The sequence below is a fragment of the Rhyacophila brunnea genome, unplaced genomic scaffold (assembly GCF_057557595.1).
Source record: "Rhyacophila brunnea isolate RB1 unplaced genomic scaffold, BYU_Rbru_1.0 scaffold_14, whole genome shotgun sequence".
In the NCBI taxonomy this organism is placed as follows: domain Eukaryota; kingdom Metazoa; phylum Arthropoda; class Insecta; order Trichoptera; family Rhyacophilidae; genus Rhyacophila; species Rhyacophila brunnea.
In genome coordinates this window covers 25,212,008-25,233,707 of record NW_028232796.1, presented here as the reverse complement: position 1 = coordinate 25,233,707, position 21,700 = coordinate 25,212,008, and the positions used below count along the sequence as shown (strand labels likewise).

The window sequence follows — 21,700 nt, the reverse complement described above, 5'->3', positions numbered from 1 at the left end:
AATTTACAATCTGCCTGTAAAGTCGCCCAGTGTAATCATTGTACAAGGTAACAAGCAGATTGTAAACAATCTACAGAGAAAAGTTGAAAGCCGGTCAACTTTACACGCTACACGCCGGCGTGTGGGCCTACTGCGTCTGCGCAGTTTTTAAAAGATACTTGTGCAGATAAGCTGCCAAACTATCATGACTCAATTGGGTCTAGTTGCAACTTTATTTGCTGACCGTTGTCATGGGGGTGGTTTATTGGGAGGTTTGGTGTTATTATGGTATTGATATGAAAATCATTTTTTTTAAATGTCAGCATAGTACGATACTCGCGGCACACCGGTATACAAACTCTGATTTACGTACCTACCTATTTTTTGAGACCGGAATTTTTTGCAAAAAAGTCCGCTTTTATCGCAACAGTGCGTCGCTGTAGAATATTTCTCCTTTATTTTCAGACTTGGTTGTGTCTCGGTTTAGCAGTCCTGTTGATGGGTCCAGCACTCTATGCTGTGCACAAACTTAGTCCTTTTTATGATGAAAAAGTAAACGATAGAAAACGAGGCCTTTCCACTCTCCACCATTGCCTGTGGTACATGTACGGCGCGCTACTTCAGCAAGGTATGCAAGTCACTGCCCTACCTTTTCGACTTTTGACTAAATCGTTTCAACATGGTCGTTCATAAGAAAAATATATTTTATGTAAATTAATTGCTTATCTATCTATATATGTAATATTTTGTTATTTTTTCTCGTGTAACTAACAAACACATGTTCTGGTCTTTACTGTTTTAATAATTGTACTTTCATTAGTTGTAACCATGGCCCCCACAAGGAGGGGGGGTGACAGAGCTCTAGCCTGGGGGCCCGGTGTGATGAGTCGACCAGTTAAGTGAGATAAACACCCTAAAAATGTTCACTAATAGTAAATAAAGTCGCCTGTGGCGCTATTTCATGGGTGAATTTTTATTTTATAATTATTTTGAGTGTGTTTCCTGACTAATACAAATGACTACTTATCCAATATGGCAAGGGATCGCATGTCTAAGCTATCACAGTAGGGGGTCGCGATCAGTGCTTCATAATATAATGCACAGAGCTGACAATTCAAGGGGATTTATTTAAAAATACCAAACATCGCTAAAAATACATGGAATACCCTTTATTTTACACGGAACCCTGGAGTTCCGCGGAATACCATTTGGGGAGCATTACTGTATAACATTCTACTGCCCTCCAAACATCGTGGCCTGAGGGGGGGGGGGGCGCTTCAGGATGTGGGGGCCATGGACACTTGAACTCTTTCATTAATTTTATTTGTGGCCCAGAAAAAGTACTTGCCCACTTCCACAGGATGTCACTCAGTTTATGATAGGTACTGTATGAAATTTTTAGGGTATGTACATTCATATTTTGATCGCCAAGATTCGCGAGAGAAATAGTATCGCAAGGTGGCCGCTCAGTATGTTTATGTATGAATGAATTTAAAGTAACAATAATATATTAAAAATGTCACTATGGTACTCCAAAGAATTTCTCTTACCGACCAGTTTTCTTATTAATTTTTCAAACCATCACAGTGCCAACCAGCGCTAATACAAAGCTCAATCCAAGACTTCTTCTTTTTTCATGACAAGGTGGTATGCATTTACCTCAGGCTGATAGCGGCCGACTAGTTGTTGGGACGTGGTGGCTAGTCGTATTAGTCGTGGTGACCACGTACTGCGGAAATCTGGTGGCGTTTCTCACGTTTCCTCGTCAGGAGGCACCTGTGACCACCTTGAGGGAGCTCATTGATCATGCGTCTACCGTCACTTGGGCTCTACGACGGAATACTTATCTGGAAGACTATCTAAAGGTATGTGATTACATATTAATATGTTATATTTATTATAATTTGTATAGATTGAAGATTCGTATGGCTTCTTTTTTCTTAACTAATATAATGAACGTGGGCTAAAGAATTGTTAACAACTGTACCTCAACGAGATGAGGTGCAAAATTTTAACGACTAAAAGAGCGGAATTCAGAAACCTTTGTCATAACTAAAATTTTCTTAGCAGAAAACACTATGCAGAAACATTGTCCTTAGTTAAGGCCTACCGCGTATGGACGATTACATAACCGGCCGGTAGCATTCGGACAATCGTTGGTTTGCTCGCGCATGATCCAAATTATTACCGGCCAGTATGTTTGAGCGCGCATGGCGTGATATAGATCGGAGGCAATGCGCGCGCACTGAAGATATGCTTCCGCACCGAAAAATGGCGGACGCAATATAAGAAATGGATTTTGTAGAGCTTATATTATATAATATATAGAGGTTTTGTATAGATTATCAAACTGTTTTAAAATGTGGGTGTATATATTATTAATTTATGAAGAAAGAAATTGAAAAAATGGGACTGGTACGCGCATGCAAAGCCAATAGGTACGCATCGATGAACTGTCAAGTCAAATGTGGCGGTTCGATGTATGCGTGCGCTACATACGACCGCGTCACTTGTGCGTGCATGTATGAGTGCACTCTCGGCCGGCCATGACTTGTCATGTGCGGGCTCTCATTTAAAAGTATTGCCAATGGGACCCCGACCGGTTCGAATCGGTGTAAAATTTTGTGTCTGAACACAGATTTTCAATTCGGCCGTTCGCTCGATCGTCCATGCGCGGGGTTGCATTGCACTACGATGGTTACAACTCCTCGATTGTTGACCGTACGATAGGAAATCGTTCATGCGCGGTATGTTATCTATGGTTCACCTCATCTTAAAGATTCGTTCGTTTTTTCTATTGAAAATAATACCATATTTAAAAATTCTCTTTCCTATAGCTTAGGTAAATTATTTTATAATTGTTAAACGATGACAAAAATATGACAACTGCACTTTATGAATGCAATAACCATAGATACATATTAATATTTAATTATAATACTCTTATGTTTCCGTTATAAGTCATTATACGTGATTCCACAGGCACCGCAAGATATTTTTTTAACATGGTAACACTAGCGTCAAGTGTCATTCTATCATCTGGCATCTTGTATTTCTGCGGGCTGGCGAATAAAAAGTAAAATAATATTCTGCAAGTACATGCCAAACGAATGAACACTATCAATATCCATATTGAGATACATTGTTAAATGAATTTGAGTGTATGGGCTGTTTTATAGACACGCGTATTTATTTTGACAGCAGCTGTCAGTGGTAAATGGTAATACAGAAGGGGGCGTGTTCATAACAAAGGTAGTCTATGGTTAAGGATTCCTTAACTCTATACTCAGTATAGTCAATAGTTAAGTCATGCTTTTCGGCAACTTATCCTTAAGATCGAAATCTTGGATTCTGCATAGGGCTCAAAGCAGTTAAATGTTAACTTTGCTCACGATTAAACAAATCAGTCACAACTAACATCATTGGTTACAAGTTACAACCTCAATTTCTTAGGAGTTTGGTTACTGGCTGAATTTGTAGATATTCAGTGATAATAGTAAAGTAACTTTATAATACTTATATTACACCTTTTTTAATAACTGGTTAAAACTGTGAAGAATAAAAAATATTACAAAATTTAAAAAAAAACATTGAATCTTCCGGAACCCTGACCTTCTCTTAAGAGTTCATGGTTGAAAATAATGAAGGGGTTTATCAAGATTTCAGGGTTTAGTTCCAGTTCCATTTCCAGCTCTTGTTTGATCTGTGTTCGAAATGGAAAATTTCACCAACCGGAGCGCTCAATATTTTTTTTTCTAAAATATTAAAATGTGTTAGATAATTATATAGGAACCTACCATGCGTTATGTATTAAACTATAAGAATAACAACGCAATGCAAATGGATTTAATATTTACTGATTTTAATAATTCACGAACCAGAATGTAGTTTATAAAATTTACACGAAACGATAGTGTCAAGGATTTTACTAACCGGAGCTGCGTTCCGGTGCGTTCTGGTCTATGTCGAGTACTGGATTTGATTAATTTATGTCTTTATGTATTCACCAAAAATATGTTTTTTTAGAATATAGGTAATTTGAATACATATCTCGCTCTGATTAAGGTAATGTTAAAGGATATTTTTCATTATTTACATCGGTTTATAAATTAAGGGGGACATGCTCAGCGTAGGTCAAAATGGAGCTTTTATTGCATTTTCAAAGCATGATCCTGGACATTCCTTAAACGTTGTAGATAATCTATTTATATAGTTTTGAAGCCTTATTGTCCTTTATATTTATTTTAAACATTTGATGACTGCAAGACTGCTAAAGTATTTTTATTACATAAAATAGTAATTTTTTAAACCTCTCGCTCTAATGTTTTGGAATATAGTCATATTTCAGTACATGCATGTGCAGTGGTGTTAAGATTTTTTACATTTACTAATTTTTAAACGCATTTATAAAACCATTAGTCTAATTTATGTCGACATTATTATAGTGAAATATTTACAATAAAAAATTATATTGATAATCTCTGTCTTCCCAAATTTGACAAGAATTAGGCATTTTATTATTCAAAAAATGAGCAAGATTAACACATTTGAAGATAATTCTAAAGATACTAATTATAAGCTATGTCTTTGACCATTCAAGTGTCATATACATCCCACGAATAATGATTGCTTTATAATAATTATTGACCTAAGAATAAGGTAGTGTTTTTTGAAATACGCCATTTCTTTTGGCATTCCCCAGTGGTTAAGCTACAACATACGACCGTAGCCATACATTGACAAACTATACTTCAAGTAGGGAGTAAAATGATGTTAACGCGCGTGTTTGAACATTATTTTAATTTTAAATTTTAAGCCTCATACCTACTTAGAGTAAGAAAATATAAAATAGTTACCATGACTGACACGATGCGACTGGGCACGATGCTGTTAATTTCGATTGTAATAGGTACTAGTTGTTGTTTCTTCATCAAACGCAATATGGAAAACTGTTTGTAGAAAATAATGATTGCTGTAAAAGAATAACACAATAATTAATTTTCTTAATATTCAATCGGAAATCTTCATTATAACCCTAAACTCAGCGCATAGTCGGACTTAATTAGTTAGGTACATAATATAGTTTAAAATATTTGACAAAATGATTTTAGGACACAGACGAAGCGAAATACAAGACTCTATATTCCGGGGCCATTTTACACAATGGGGCCACCACTCACGACGTGGAACAAGTGAGGATTGGCAAACACGCACTTCTTGACTGGAAAATAAACCTGCAGTACATTATGAAAAAAGAGTTTATCGAAACAGACAGATGTGACTTTGCTTTAAGTAAGTGAATAAGTATCTATATTTGAAATTTCCAAGTGTGTACTTACTTTTTTATTTATTCACTAGCTGAAGTATCCGATTTCGTATGCTTAATTTATCTAATTACATTATATTCCATCTTAAATAATATTAAAATATGTGTATCTAAATATGTATAGGTACAACAATATGTCAAAATGAAAATAATTCTGACTGTCAAGCCAAACAAAAGAAATTCAAATCGAATTCAAAATTGGAACTAAATGGCAGGAAAAGTAATTTGAACAAACTTGTTTTTTATAATAATATGTAGATGTCAGCTGATGTCAAGTAGGAAAAGGAAATGAAACAAACATATTTGAATTTTTAAATTTAAGTAATAGGTACCGATTTGGATTTCACAGAACAAAAATACTCATCTATGATTCAACAATGTTAAAATTAGTGACGTCCCGTATTAGTACGCAGATCATGCGTTGCTAAGAGACAATAAATTAAAGCAGAACTTGCGAATATTATAAACTAACATTTTTGATAGCAGATTCCGGGATGTGATTTTTTTCTGGAGGAGAATAATTATTTAGCTACACTCATAAATTTAATTAAATGCGACTAAATCATGTTTCTATAACAGATACAAAATAAAAACAATAAATCATTCAAACACATGGATTTATTTGAAAAATTAAAATTCGATTGTTATTTTTTTATATTAAGGGGGGACATGCTCGTCGAAGGTCAAAATTGAGTTTTTATTGTATTTTCAAACCATGATCCTGGACACTCCTTAAACGTTGTAGATATTCTATTTATATAATTTTGAAGCCTTATTATCCTTTATAGTTATTTTAAACATTTGATGACTGCATAAAGTATTTTTGTTACATAAAATAGTATTCTTTTAAACCTCTCGCTCTAATGTTTTAGAATATAGTCATATTTCGGTACATAACTGTGCAGTGGTGTTAAAATTTTTTACATTTATTAATTTTTAGATGCATTTATAAAACCATTAGTATAATTTATTACGAGATAATTTTTGTAAAATATTCACGATAAAAAAATATATTGATAATCTCTGTGATCCCAAATTTGACAAGAATTAGGCATTTTATTATTCAAAAAATCGGCAAGATTAACACATTTGAAGATGATTCTAAAGATATTTATTATAAGCTATGTCTTTGATTATTTAAGTGTGATAAAGATCTTATGAATAATGATTGCTTTATAATAATTATTGACCTAAGAATAAGGTAGTGTTTTTTTGAAATACGCCATTTTTTTTATCATTCCCCAGTGGTTAAGCTACAACATACGGCCGTAGCCATAAATTGACAAACTATAATTAAAGTAGGGAGTAAAATTATGTTAACGCGCGTGTTTGAACATGTACCTAACCGAATTTTTTTTTATTTTTTTTTAAACGGTACATGTTCAAACACGCACGTCAATATCATTTTACTCCCTACTTCAATTATAGTTTGTCAATTTATGGTTACGGCCGTATGTTGTAGCTTAAACACTGGGGAATGACAAAGGAAATGGCGTATTTCAAAAAAACACTACCTTATTCTTAGGTCAATAATTATTATAAAGCTATCATTATTCGTAAAATATTTATTACATTTAAATGGTGAAAGACATAGCTTATAATAAATATCTTTAGAATCATCTTCAAATGTGTTAATCTTGCCGATTTTTTGAATAATAAAATGCCTAATTCTTGTCAAATTTGGGATCACAGAGATTATCAATATATTTTTTTATCGTGAATATTTTACAAAAATTATCTCGTAATAAATTATACTAATGGTTTTATAAATGCATCTAAAAATTAATAAATGTAAAAAATTTTAACACCACTGCACAGTTATGTACCGAAATATGACTATATTCTAAAACATTAGAGCGAGAGGTTTAAAAGAATACTATTTTATGTAACAAAAATACTTTATGCAGTCATCAAATGTTTAAAATAACTATAAAGGATAATAAGGCTTCAAAATTATATAAATAGATTATCTACAACGTTTAAGGAGTCTCCAGGATCATGGTTTGAAAATACAATAAAAACTCAATTTTGACCTTCGACGAGCATGTCCCCCCTTAAGGGGCCTCAAAATCATTCAGCTTGTCGGGCCTCTACGTCACCAAACGCCCATTACATAAACCGAATGGTATAGTGTAGCAAAGCGTAAAATATTGCCTATAGTCAGGCCACGGTACTAAACTGCGAGTTCCAATGGTAGTGCTAGTTATTAATTAACGACGAATGCAATGCGGAAACCTAATAGCAGTAAATGAAGATTTAAATATGAAACAATCGTGTAAACTTCGATGGTAGTGCTAGTTATTGCTCATACTTTTAATTTCACAACTATTAATTGTATAAACTTATGATTGTCGCATATAGATATAAATGGTGATAATTTTAACGAAATATACGATCGAAAATCTTCATTTCCCCCCTCGTATTCGAAAATAAACAAAAACCATCACTGTTATTGTAATTTTCTATTCAGTGTCACGGCCTGAATATAGTCGACCTTGTAATTTATCAATATTTGGAGTACTTTCTTTACAATTATTCCGTAAAATGAAGGTTGTAAGTATTATTTTAATTGTATTATAAGCATAAAAAACAGGCGCTTATGGCCGAAAAATTCTCTGTCTTATTTCTTGCTCTATAATTATAAAATATACTTGGCACATAATACTTTAATCTAAGTTTAACACTTTTTAGCTGGGCCCTCACCCTAAGGTTCGACCATGACATTATATTACCATTATTTTATTTTCCTGTCAAACCTCTGTTCGTAAGGTTCATTGTACAATGTATAGTATTTTTTATTTATATAATATTTTTTACGAACGAATCCACAACATCTGAAGACAAAAAAACACACACTAAAGTGAATTTTATGGAAATTTCAGTTTACATTATAGCGAGTTGTTCATTTTTTATTTTACTTTTTATCATCAGTTCATATTATTTGCAACAATGTTGCATGTCATTTACCCAACAATACCTACTAGTAACACAAATTTTAGCTAATTGAATTGGTTAAAATGTTTCTATATTATTTTAGAGGTATCAATTTGGCGTTTTCATGGGGACGTCACGTGGCCATGTCATTTTAAAGAACATAGTAATATCAATTTTGACAAAATTGTATAATAATGAAACCATTTAACATTGAATATGCTCAGTTGCGATTTCTTTTAGTGGTCAATAATTAAGCAGGGTTAATGTGATTATTGTTGACTGCACTTACATCACGCTTAACGCATGGCCTTTTCTTGCTCTCCGCCAATAGAAATATTGGTATAAATTCTGAAAACATTATTCCAAAATGTATTTTTTTATTTTAAACTTTGTTGCAAAGATTTTATGAAAATATAAACTGCCGTTGATGTTTCGAGAGGCAGTGCAGTGCGATGGTCGCATAAACGAAAACACTACTGCGATCATCGCATGTGATCTTGATTTCACACCACTAAGTGCAAGAACGTAGTGGTCGCGCGGGGGCGGCGCGGCGGCGTCTTGCGAAACTCAAACGTATCAACCGTGTGTAAAACGTTTGTAGACAGTGTCTTTTTTGGGGCATAATACACACGGTTATACGTTTGAGTTTCGCGAGACGCCGCCGCGCCGCGCCCGCCAAATCACTACGGCCGAGCACTAACACTCTCGCTTGGGGCGCCACTTCATTTACCATTGACATTAATTTTTTGCTCACTGGATAAAATGGTATTTTTATTCAATTATAGGCACTGACGAATTTGCGGAAGAGCAAATGGCGATGATAGTTGCAAGAAACAGTCCTTATCTGCCGATGCTGAACGAAGAGTATGTGGAAAGTTCGATACCAATGCCACATTGTTTCATACTAATTATATATTATTACATAACTAAATAATTAGAACTCTAGATAAAAGAGGTCTTATATACCTACATTTCGTATTAGGAATTTTAAAGGAAGTTTGGTTTTCGAATGTGTGGTAGCATTGGTAACGAGATCAATATTTTCTTCTTCTATTGGCGGACCCGAAAACAAAATGGCGGCTCGCATTTGAATTGTTTGAAGTATATTGGTTTATTTACATTTATTTGTATTTAACATTCATTTATATTTAAACTAATGGTAAATGTACCTATTAATTGCTTTTGGCTACCCACATACAATTATTGACGAAGCATTCTTAAACCTGAAGGTGGCCCTGAAATGTTACAAATGTTACAAATGTAATAGTGAGAAGTTATCTTCAAATGAAACTGCAATGCGAATTCATTTGTGGCAAACTTAATCTGTAGATCAAAGACTCCTTTTTGCTTCAATTTCATACTATATTTATCTATATGGAATAAGGTTTTTTAAACATGTTTGTAAATAACTGTTATTTTCACTGTTAAATTTAAGTTATAATTATGTTTTTTATACTTTGTTCATAATTAATTCTCTTCTCCTTGGTCGTTCACTCATGGCTGAGGATCATGACCACATTTAAATTTCGCCATCCTTTGAGCGACCAAGACTTTCCATCCTTCTCGATCTATCACTTCTCTCAGGTCAGAATGGATGGTGCCCCCAGTCAGCTCTTTCACTTTGTCCCTCCATCGCGCAGACGCTCTTCCTCTGCTTCGCCTTCCCTGGAGGCTACTCAAAACTACCAATCTCTCCAGGTTGTCAGGTCCGCGCCTGACAATATGTTAAAAAAACTGCAGAATTCTTCTCAGACATATCGTCGAGAGCCGTTCCTTTATCTTCAGTCTCTGGATGATTGACTGGTTCGTCCTGTGCTCCGTCCAAGAAATGCGAAGCATTCGGCGCCAACACCATATCTCAAAGGCATCAATTGCCTTCCGTTCTCTTGCCTTCAGGGTCCACGACTCGACTCCGTATAGAAATATCGAGAACACTAATGTTTGCACAAGCATCATTTTTGTGTATTCTATGTATGTGTATTATTATGTGAAGCATCATGTTATGTTATTTACTACAAGACCGATTTTATCCTGACGGACATTTTCAATTGTAGAAATAGTAGAAAAATGAATTATAGCTTTCATATTACGGTATTACCAATTTGTTTTTATACTGGCTAATTTAACTTTATTTGCATAAAATTGTATAAATCAGTAATGTCCAATCAGTATGTCGCGGTAGCTCACGTACTTATTTAAACGTGGCTGTGGACAAAATTGCTTAAATCAAAACAATGATTGGTAATATTCAATAATTCCGTTACGACACCTACTTAGTTTATGACTTATAAACTTTTAGGATAAAGCGGATGCATCAGGTGGGTCTAATCCAAAAGTGGTTGATGGAGTATTTGCCCAGAAGGGATAGGTGCTGGAATGTGGGAAAAGTGGCCGAGGTCAATAATCACACTGTCAACCTCGACGATATGCAGGGATGTTTTTTCGTTTTATTTATAGGTACGAATACTTGGAATATTTTTGCCCTTGTTGTTGTTTATGTTTATTAAATAAACGAGTCATCGAGTCGCAAAACCCATTCTGGATATTTTGCAAAATCCGCTTGGGACATTAATTATTGTAAACCCCGATTCTTTTTAAATAACATGACTTTTTGTGAATTAATTATCATCACCAATTTATGTTAGTAAATATGATGAGAAAATATTTTTTTATATATTAACGTAGTAAGTATGAAATGAAAATAGCTTATTTGTGATTTTTGTAATGAAAAATCGACAGAAGTGGTAGAATCCTAGCATTTTACGAAGAGACGGATCAACCTGACGAGACACTGCGACAAAAGCCGGTATTCCGATGCCGGCCAGCGATTGAACCGATTGAGAAAATTATCAATTTAAAAAAATGAAACGATAGATTAAATATGGTTTTAAATTTCACTCTAATATGTAATGAGAATGAGTAATATATCTAAAATGTGGTGCCCTTGTGCGGTAAAATCATAGAATTCTCAGGAGAAATCGAGAACGACATAATATCTCTAATAAATTTACTCAAGACCACCACCGAGAAACACATAAAACATCAATGAATTTCTATCATACTTTGTAGTTGGTATCTACTTATTTTGATTCATAGACAATATCAGGATTGCTCTAAATGTTAGTTTTACGTCCCTTTTACAATCGACTAATAAATTTAAATTTAATTACTTTTAATTCAACACTACAATTGAGATACACAAGATTTAAGACTATTATATTTCTTCATTGAAAATCCTAAGAAATATTAGAAATAACCTAGGGCAATAAATTATTAAATCAGCTTGTAGGTAGTGTGAGTTTTCGACTTACTACGGGGTTCCTTTCTGCCACCTAGGTCGTAATTCGAAATGGTCGTAAGTCGAATTTCATTATAACAGGCAAGTGCGTACCTTCGAAGATCTATATAGGAGTCAATACATATCAATAATTGTTTGAATTACAATGAACGCAATCGATTGCTACATCTTATTCAGCAGCGCATGTGGGGTGATAAAAACTAAAAAAAACGGTTTTTTTTACGATTTTTTTGTTCGTCGTAAGTCCGAATGTTCGTAAGTCGAGGTGGTCGTAACTCGAGAACTCACTGTTACACTCTTGAATAGAAAATGAATAAACGAGTCGCCTAGGGTCATAACTCACATTTCTTTGAGGTAAATATACAAAGTGACTCTAAAGGTATTAATCTATATACAGAAAAATAGTAGGTTATCAAAAGTAATCTTAAACCATGTGAAAACTATTGACAAAGTTAACTGTTGGTGTCATAATACACATTTTTCAACGAATAATGTGAGTTCTGTCACCAAGCTCTTTCTATCCAATCAGGGAGCTATATTAGTATTATATTATATATATATTTAAAAAAAAAATATTAATTGACTCACTCACTCATTAATATTCAAGGAGTTCAATACTTTTTTTCTAATAATTGTAAAAAAATTCTATTGTGGTTTTTTGCGATTATCTCAAAACTCGATTTTCGGAATATGTGAGTTATGACTCTAGGCTACTTAAATGAAGAAGAACGTATTATTTATTATTATGTAATGTATGAATAGCATATTATAATATATGTGTGTTTGTGGGTGTGTGTGTATGTATAGAAGAATCTAAATTTGTCAAAGAATTCATCGTAATAAGCGAAAAGTCGTTTGTTTTTTGTTTTTATAATGAAAGCAATTAATTTTGTTTATTGTTGTGTGTTCGTAGAATGAGTTTATTTCCCAGTTTGCGATGGAAGTTTTAGTCGGATGTAATATTATGCTACTTACTACTGAAATATTTAAAAATATTAAATAAAAATATGAGGCGGTTAACATTGAAACAAATTGCTTTGTTGTCAATAATTCGCAAAATGTTAAAAACGTGCTAATTTGAATATCCCGTTTAGTCGTCTGAAACATTTTTGTTAACCGGACGAGAACTTTAGTCTAATGATTCTATAATATTGTGTTTTCTTTATTTTTGGCGCTATAATAAGTTGTCGTTGAAAATAACCTGGCGCGACATTGACAATAACTATTTTTCTTGCAGGTTTTTTGAGTGCGCTTTTTATCGTTGGTATCGAATGGATATGTAAAAAGAAAAACACAAGAAAGGAAAAGGATGCAGTTAAACCTTTTACAAATTAAATGACAGTAACACAGATTTTGTCAGAATATTATTATATTGATGCTTTTTAGATATTATGAACTATTCCATTTTCTTCAATATTATAATTACCAGATGACAGTGAATTTTTATAACGGGCAATAATCATTGTTCTTTTTTTGAATCACTAAAGCGTCAATTACATTGAGCTTCTTTACGAGCTGTTTGTTGGCAAATTTATAATAATAAGAATATGCCTGTAAAGTCGCCCATTGTAATCATCGAAATGTTAGCTTGTTCGATGATTACACTGGGCGACTTTACATGCAGATTATAAATTCGCCAACAAACAGCTCGTAAAGAAGCTCAATGTAATTGACGCATAGCTCATGAAAAAATATTTTTTAAATCTCTAGACGTGAAAGAGGATTTGAGAGATTATTTAAATATCAAAAATGTTGTGCAGTGACTTATGAGAAGGATATATTATCAAGATTGTTCCGGTTCACGTAAATTTGACCGTCGCGGGCTTAGACAATAGATACTCGCGGGCAATTAATTGAGCTCACGATTTAAAAAAAATATTCTCGTTCTTTCCGTACGGTTGCTAAAATATTCACATGGATAATACATATAACTGATCCAATTGGATGTAGCGAACAATTGTTCAAAATTCTAAAAGAGATAAGTACTATAATCTATATTAATTATTCGTAAGTTACTGTGGACGTTGTTTTATTTATATTTTTAAATACGGTCTTCATTCGCTGTACTTTCATGTACCTAGGTACCTTTTAATGTTGTCATAAATATTGTTTAAACTGTTACATATTTCTTTATTTCGTCCCCCCAATATGCCATGTTGTTAACGTCTTGAAATTATAATATGTAACTTTCACTAGATCTAAAAATAAATATATTTGATTTGAATTTGTATTATTAATCGTTATTTGGGCTTAAACAAAGTCGCAAAGTTTTTCAATGTAATTTTGATTATCGTTGATATAAGCGAATAACACAGCCACCTGTATGCAAACAAAAGTTTAAATTTGTTCACTACACATTTGTCACATTACCCAAATAGAACTCTGGGCCTTGCATCTCACGTAAAATTGAACAACACCGTGTATCATTTTATATAATCAATTATTACATAAAGAACATTGAAGGGTATTAGTCAAGCAGCACACAATACATAAAGAACATTGAAGGGTATTAGTCAAGCAGCACACAATTAATGCAAACTGCCATACCCTACCGGGTGTGGTATAATAGGGTACGGATCTCGAATGTGGAAAAAAATCGCCTTAACTTAATCACGTGATAAATAATATGTTATTTTCAATAGTTACGTCTGTCATAATACGCATTCAATTTTATCACGCAAACAAAGCGCACATTCCATATTTTATCAAAGTCAGCGCGATTTGTGTCCCTTGGTTGTATGGCCTAAAGAAAGTAATAAAGCGAACCCTGCTTCAAAATCAGGTCCAGCCAGTTGCCATTAATTAGAGTATACGTTTTATAACTTTGCACTTTTTAGTACAGTGATACGCCTCTTTGCCTGATTACCTCGCATAAAATTAGATCAAATGATATTCACTTGTATTAATTATATAATATAAATAAATAATATTTTAGAATATGGATATAGGAGTGCAAAGTTATGAAACGTATACACCACGGCCTACGCAGTCCATGCATACCAGTAGAAGGGACGAAGAAGGCCCGTGAGTCAAGGGGAGGTCAGTTTGGAGAGTTTGTTTGCATAAATTGATATTATCAATTTCAGCTGCGGGCTTAGGTACGTGTAGATAGATATAAGGCACTGTCAGATTTGGAGGCTTACTTTATAAAATGTTGCCCATGCGATAAACCGCCATTGAATAACACAGCAATGTTGCCGATAATAGATTTTTCACTTCGATTTATATAAATAAATTTGTTTGAGATTTACATTCTTTTTGACACAGCAGCAATGCTTCATGGAATATCGCCATTAATCAAATTCGTTATAGGTAAGTATGTGTAAATGAGTAAATGAAGTTTATACCATGACGTAATGTTTTATTTCCATTTTCAATTCAGTCTTATATATTTACATATTAAATTAATCATTACAAATTATTAATTCATACCTAATATGCCTTGGAAAAATTAGATAATATATACATACATACGATAGAAGAGACACTTCTGTGTGATATATAAAATATAAATAAGTACATACAGTGGGTAATAAAATGGACACAAGAAAGTTTATGAAATGAGTTGGATATCATATATTTTAACAATGTACTTATAATAATATGAAACAAAAATTTACAAATTTACTCTCATATATTTGGAAGTAATCAATACCCGAAGCAATGTCGTTAAAAATCCATTTCCTCTCAGTTGGTATCGTTAATTAATGTTGGAAAAATAAACAAGTGATGCTTCCAATCACTAAGCCTACCTACGTAATCTAAACCGACTGACTATAAGCCCGGTCGCATATAGAAAATCGTCTCGACTGAGATTTAGCCATACGCACATAAATCAAAATGGCGGAAATATTGCAACTCTCTTTCGTGCGCACATGCGAGACCATGCCGAGACGGTGACGTCACGCGGCTAGCCTAGAATGAAAATGTAGGCTCTGTCAACATTTTTCTATTCCGCCTGCGCCTCATGTCGAGTAATATGTGTTCCTAATGCTTCAATTACATTGAGCTTCTTTACGAGCTGTTTATTGGCGAATTTATAACCTGCCTGTAAAGTCGCCCAGTGTAATCATCGAACAAGCTAACATTTCGATGATTACACTGGGCGACTTTACAGGCAGATTATAAATTCGCCAACAAACAGCTCGTAAAGAAGCTCAATGTAATTGACGCTTAAGCGACAAGACTACCAAAAAACCGACGGTATGTGCGTCAATGAATTTGCGTCAAATTTGTGAATGACAACAAAATCACTTCGATTTCGATATATTCGACGCATTGCAGTCAAAATTAGTTTCTATGTGCGACGGGGCTAACAGTGATAAAAAGATCAACGTGTATTATCAAATTATTGCATATTAACCATAGGCGGCTCCAAGGGGGTGGCCATCCCCTTCGTTGAATTTAATTTTAAATACCTACATCATATTATCATTTCAATATTATTCTATATTAGGTATTCAAAGGATATTATTACCATATATCTACTTGTATATTTCACTTTACAGACAGTTCTCATAATTAACGATACCTACTCGATACAATTTTATTCATTATTTCGATCCGGCAGCTCTTTTAGAATCACTCTCGTAATCTTCTAAAGTCAAACTTTGCTCATTTATCTCATAAAATTAACTTTCTATACCAAATCAGCCATAATTAACATAATATACAATAAATTATATACTTACTCAAACAATGATATAAGTATACTTTATATTTATTATTTTTATGTCTTTAGAATAAAGATAGCTAGTGCTTAAAACCAAAATCTTTCAACATCACTATGTTTAATCGTACCGTTCAAAGATAATTTTATTTCACCTATCTTTATGTAGGTACCTCATTTATTTTTAAACCCTCGATGACTGAGCGATAACATGTCGGTTTATCGGGGACTCGGGTCAGGAAAATTCACGTGTTATTTTATCAATGTGTGTTTGGATTCAGAGTATGGATTTAGCGGGTTGAGCAAGTGCAAGAAATTCAACATCCTCTTTGTGGAGGTCCATATTAGGTCCATTTAGGATCGAACATGGGTAATGTATTTTGTAGGGGCGCGTTTAGTGGAGTATCACACCAACATAACATTTAAGATTTTGATACAATTTAATAATTTAAAACTTTTGAAGAATTGACAGCGTCATCTGTGTCATATGAAGTCGCCGACGTCCTCCCACTGACCATTTTCTGGATCCGCTAGTGCTACTGCTTCGGGTTTGACGCTTTCCCATGCGTTAACTTATTTTCACACTTGCGTGTCGTAGACGCTGTAGCTAGTTTAGAGTCTAGATTATTTTTTTTAGCGTCATCAGTCATCACACATTTGGGATGAAACGAAAAAGATTATTATTAATTTTGTCGACAGAAATCGAAAATCCTGTCACGCATTTCTATAAGGAGAGGATCTTCGACCAAATATGCTCCCAAAGTGAAAGGCAAGCGTAGTCACCGATGTCAATTTGTTTCTTCCATCGTTTGCTTACAGTTGTCATCGCCTGAAGCAACATATCAATATGTGCTGAGCAATTAATTAATTATATGGCGGGTAGACCAAAATTATATAATTTAAATTTGTGTAGTGCATGTATCGCAAACGTATCACCCAAATAGGTTGGACGGTGTCGTCAATCTCTTTGGTAACACTTCAAAATCAGGCAGGCCTGAAGCCTCGTTTCAATGCGATATACCTAACGTGACCATTTGTGTCGCTACATTTCAAAATTAGCTAAGTCCACCTTTAGGTATTTTTGACTTTTTTGTGAATTGCTGAAGAACTACTTCTTTCCAACATTTCTGCATTATCAAAATGTGGAATTTATTAATTTTAAATATTCTATACTCGAAATAATATAAACTTTCACCCTTCTGACTGTGTCTTTGAGAAAACAAAAAGCTGTTTTTCTCCTATTCATCTATCATGGACTTGGCTGATTTTGAAATCTAGCGACACATTTATATTTTCCCTAAAAACGGGACATCAACTATTTTTTAGGTTACAGTAGGTTTGTGTATTCAAGAAAAAGCATATTTCTTCATAGTTTTTTTTTTATTTATTGATGAAAAGAACAGGAATGAACACGAGAAAATTTGGTCTTATATTTTTGTGAAGAACATTTTTTTCTGAAGTACAAAGTATATTATTTGGTTTTGATTTCAAATACGAATGAAATTCTTGGCAAGGCTTATTAAAATTTACTTTGGTAATTAACATTGCTTTAAGAACTGCGACTTGCAACTGTGTTTTTTCTTAAATAAGAGAAAAGACTCTTTCTACCGGTGCTTTTCCATCGATTTTTTTGGTTTTTCACGCCTTTTTTGAAATTATTACCGTGGGTTTGCTCTCTTTCTGAAAACGGGACATTTCGGCGTCCTGAAGCTGAACTAGGGGACAACGGGATAGGCTACCTAAAAACGGGACGTATGGTCACGTTAGATATACCACCTTACATTCCCCTGTAGCAAAGCGGGGTTTCACGCTCGTTGGTTTTGCCCTCTTTGTAACTGCCGATGAATAAAATCAAAGATGACTCAGGAATGTCAATGTAGGTAAGTATTGAAAAGTTTATCTCTATGCAAGTGTGAGATTTACATATTGAATAAATAATATTATTCAGTAAATTATATTAACTACCAATAAAGCGGATGATGCAATTTAAACAAACTCTTGCGTTGACCCAACAGTGTTGTCCAATTTTATAATATTAAAGAACTTTTTATATAAATAGTTTTATGGGTGTATTCGAACCCAGGCGAAGAGTAATCCAGGTTTAATAGGCATCCGTATTTTATTTATATTTATTTTTATTTGAGGCAAAAGATTAATATATACCTACTTACTATTCCTACTCAAAGGTTTAGGACCCGCTTTTGACATGTAATTAGTTTTTAGACATGTACTTAATTCCATTTAGAAATTGGAAAAGGAGGTGGTAATAGTAAATACGTCATATTAAAAGTATCCAATTACAAATATTTATTGAACCAATATGGCTTCTATTATGCGGATGTGACTCTAATTTCAAAATCCCATAATATAACTTGTTGTTTACAGTTGCCTAAGTAACATGGTGGGAGGTTATGGTTTAAAATAGTGAAAGTAAGAAAAACTCTTTGAATAACCGTATACATTTAATTATTCTATTCCCGATTTAGGAAATTAGGAGTTATTTAAAATTATGGTTATGTCCTCGAGGTTTTCATAAGCAAATGTTACGACGGCCGCGTTTTTTTATTAATTAATAGTTAAAGTTATGAACGAAAAGTATCATAACAAATTAATATATAAAGTAAATACCTTATGTATTTAAATTCACAAGAAAGATAAAAGTAAACAAAGTTCTTTTTAATGCGTGACATTATTCTTCAAGGATGGAAAACTGTTTCTCTATCCCTGCTGTTAGATGCGTTACAAATATTTAAATCTAAAACAGGTTTCTGAGTAATATTGGAAAAACATTACATGCTCTTTTTCATTGTACAAATTTTCTAATGAGAAAATTAATTCTATAACATTTTCATTAAATTTGGCCTAGATGACTTTCGAGTTTTGTGAAATCTTGTTTTATTTAAAAATAAAATTGTTTATTATTTACAAAAAATAAGATAACATATAAAATTTTACTGTATTTAACCATTTATTCTTGCTAGAATAAAATAGCAGATTTTAAATTTTATTGTCAGTGTTTTTCAACCATTTTTACTAAAACGGCACATTTTTTGATCCTCTGTCAAACTCCCCAGATACAACAAGCATTGACATAACAATAATAATTGGACACGACGATCACTATAATGAAAAATTATTTTAATTCACTTATTCACGAATTTTCTTAAAAAAGGGTATTGATTTTGTATTAATTTTGTAATACAATTGATAATAATTAGTTATTATGACTTGGTCCTAAGACATTTTTCAAAGTCTCAGTAGGTAATATATGTGTAGATTAGATATAAAACAATGCGGCTAGCTAGTTGCATAATATATGCCAATCTTTATCATGCATCTGGATTTGTTGTTATGTTATTATGCTGTTTGTAGGTAAAACTTAAGAAACGGCGGAACACTAGGAGAATACTTACGGCATACAGGTTGAAAAACATTGATTTTTTTCTAACACTGATTTACTTCCGTTTATATGCTCGAGCTCTTTATGGCAAAGAAAATATTTTAATTTTAGAAATATTTAGCATTCGTTTCATAGTAGAAATGCACATTGTGAACTTATAAATCTCACAAAGATTACAATATATTTATTTTCACAGTATCCACTTTGGATGAACCATAAACAGTAAGGTCCCGTAGGGGTAGGCAGGTCATGCGTTGCATATGGGCAGCATACCATAAAAGGCGGGGAATGAAGGAATGAATACAAATATTGCAACTTTTGAGAGCAATGGCGGTTTTTCACGAAGCAGACGATGTTGTCGCTTCATTAGAAGGTAGCGACATCTTAAAGTTTAAAGAATAATCGAAGCATAAAAAATCCTGACAACATAATGAAAACAAATTATTTTTTATAATTAAGTACATACATACCCAACCAATTTGTAACAAAAATTAACGCGGAATTAATAAGCCTGCTTAAGGGAGGCACTTTGCCTAGAGACGTCAGAAGGAGTATACAACACCAAGATCAAACATTTTTGTACTCCGATCAATTGTCATTCATTCGCCGAATCTCTGGTCTGAAATAGGAGGCCATCACGACTTGACACGATCTACATTCATATTGGTACAATGTGGCGCATATGATATCAGCTTATTGAGAGATACAGTAATTTCCCTTTTAAACATTATCTTTGATCATCGAGTAGTACAGTTGTGTAGGAGCATAGAGGACACGATAAACTTACCCAAAAAACGTGCAGCGATTATCACAATTTTCGTTTAAACAAATTATTCATAATATATATATATATAGGACATAGGAATATGCAAAACAGCTGATATTGGAAGACAGAAAATCCAAAAAGACATCGTGAAACACAGTTATATCTCAGCAAAACCACTATATATTATACTGTGACATTACCGCAAAAACGGTAATTGGTCATTATTATTTATTTGAGAAGCAAAATGGGGTCACAGAAACGTGAACTCTACATAAAAATATCTTATTGAGTGATTTTAATTTATAATGATAAGTACCTGTATTTTCTCGAATGAAACAAATTTTGAGAGAAATCGTTAATATTAAGTACCTATACTATACTTTATTAATATTAAGTATATTATACTATATTAATATTAAAGTACAAATCCACCCGAGGAGTGATTGCTCTTTTAAAGCATTTTTTTTTACTTCTTCGTGGGTTCATTTACAATCCGTATATACTGGCAAATATTAATTTTCATGTTCCCACCAATATCACTCGTAACTCTACGGTCTTCAAGATACATCGTCGCAGGACAGATGTTATGTTTCATGATGCTGTGTATCGTGCGATTAACTTATTTGATGGGACCATAAAGGTTTATTTATTTTTTATTAACTATATAATGTTTGTTGACGTGTTAAATTTATAATTGTATACATCATGTTTCTTTAATGTTTTACATAAACACATGCTGTATTTTCTACTTTCTTGTTCTATTAGTTGTTATTTGTAATTAAGACATTTTTATAATTTTGTATTTATTATGTATTATGGCGCATTGGCCAATCGCTGTAATGCCGTAATACTCTTTTTCTAAATAAATAAATAAAATAAACAAATCTCACTGGAAAATTCTCTCAGCACAAGTGCCCATATTTTGTTTAACTATTCAGTTTATTCGAAGCCTTGGCTTAGAGGCAATCAATAATAATAACGTCATACGATTTTCTGTATTTTTGACCCCTCTCTCCCTATCATCACACTCTGTCACAAAATCTCATACTCACCCCGTAAATCACTAAATTGTCACTAAATTGAGGAATTAATGAAATTGGGCCGGGGCCGGCTTCTGGTGGTATTATCGCCAGCAGTTGGTTGCTACGTAGATAATTATTAATATTATATTTTATTTAATTACTAGGTATTATAAATATATAAGTTAGCTAGAAGGTGTGAAACAAACATTTTCTCTGGACCAAAAATCTGATGAATGAAGACTTAGGTGTAAGGCCTTGCGCCGGAAACAGCAAATGATTACAGTCAGACCCGCGGCCGAGCGATTA

At 33.3% G+C, this 21,700-nt stretch overlaps 1 protein-coding gene across 1 annotated transcript in view; it reads left to right on the top strand.

The window, feature by feature from the left end:
• The window catches only part of Ir93a (Ionotropic receptor 93a), a 32,638-nt gene extending 19,766 nt beyond the window's left edge, over positions 1 to 12,872 (top strand). Inside the window, exons 12-15 of the mRNA XM_085941797.1 lie at positions 445 to 607; positions 1,624 to 1,844; positions 5,091 to 5,271; positions 12,775 to 12,872. Coding sequence (XP_085797923.1) covers positions 445 to 607; positions 1,624 to 1,844; positions 5,091 to 5,271; positions 12,775 to 12,872 — 663 coding nt within the window. The remainder of the gene's footprint in view (positions 1 to 444; positions 608 to 1,623; positions 1,845 to 5,090; positions 5,272 to 12,774) is intronic.
• Positions 12,873 to 21,700: the final 8,828 nt, after the last annotated feature.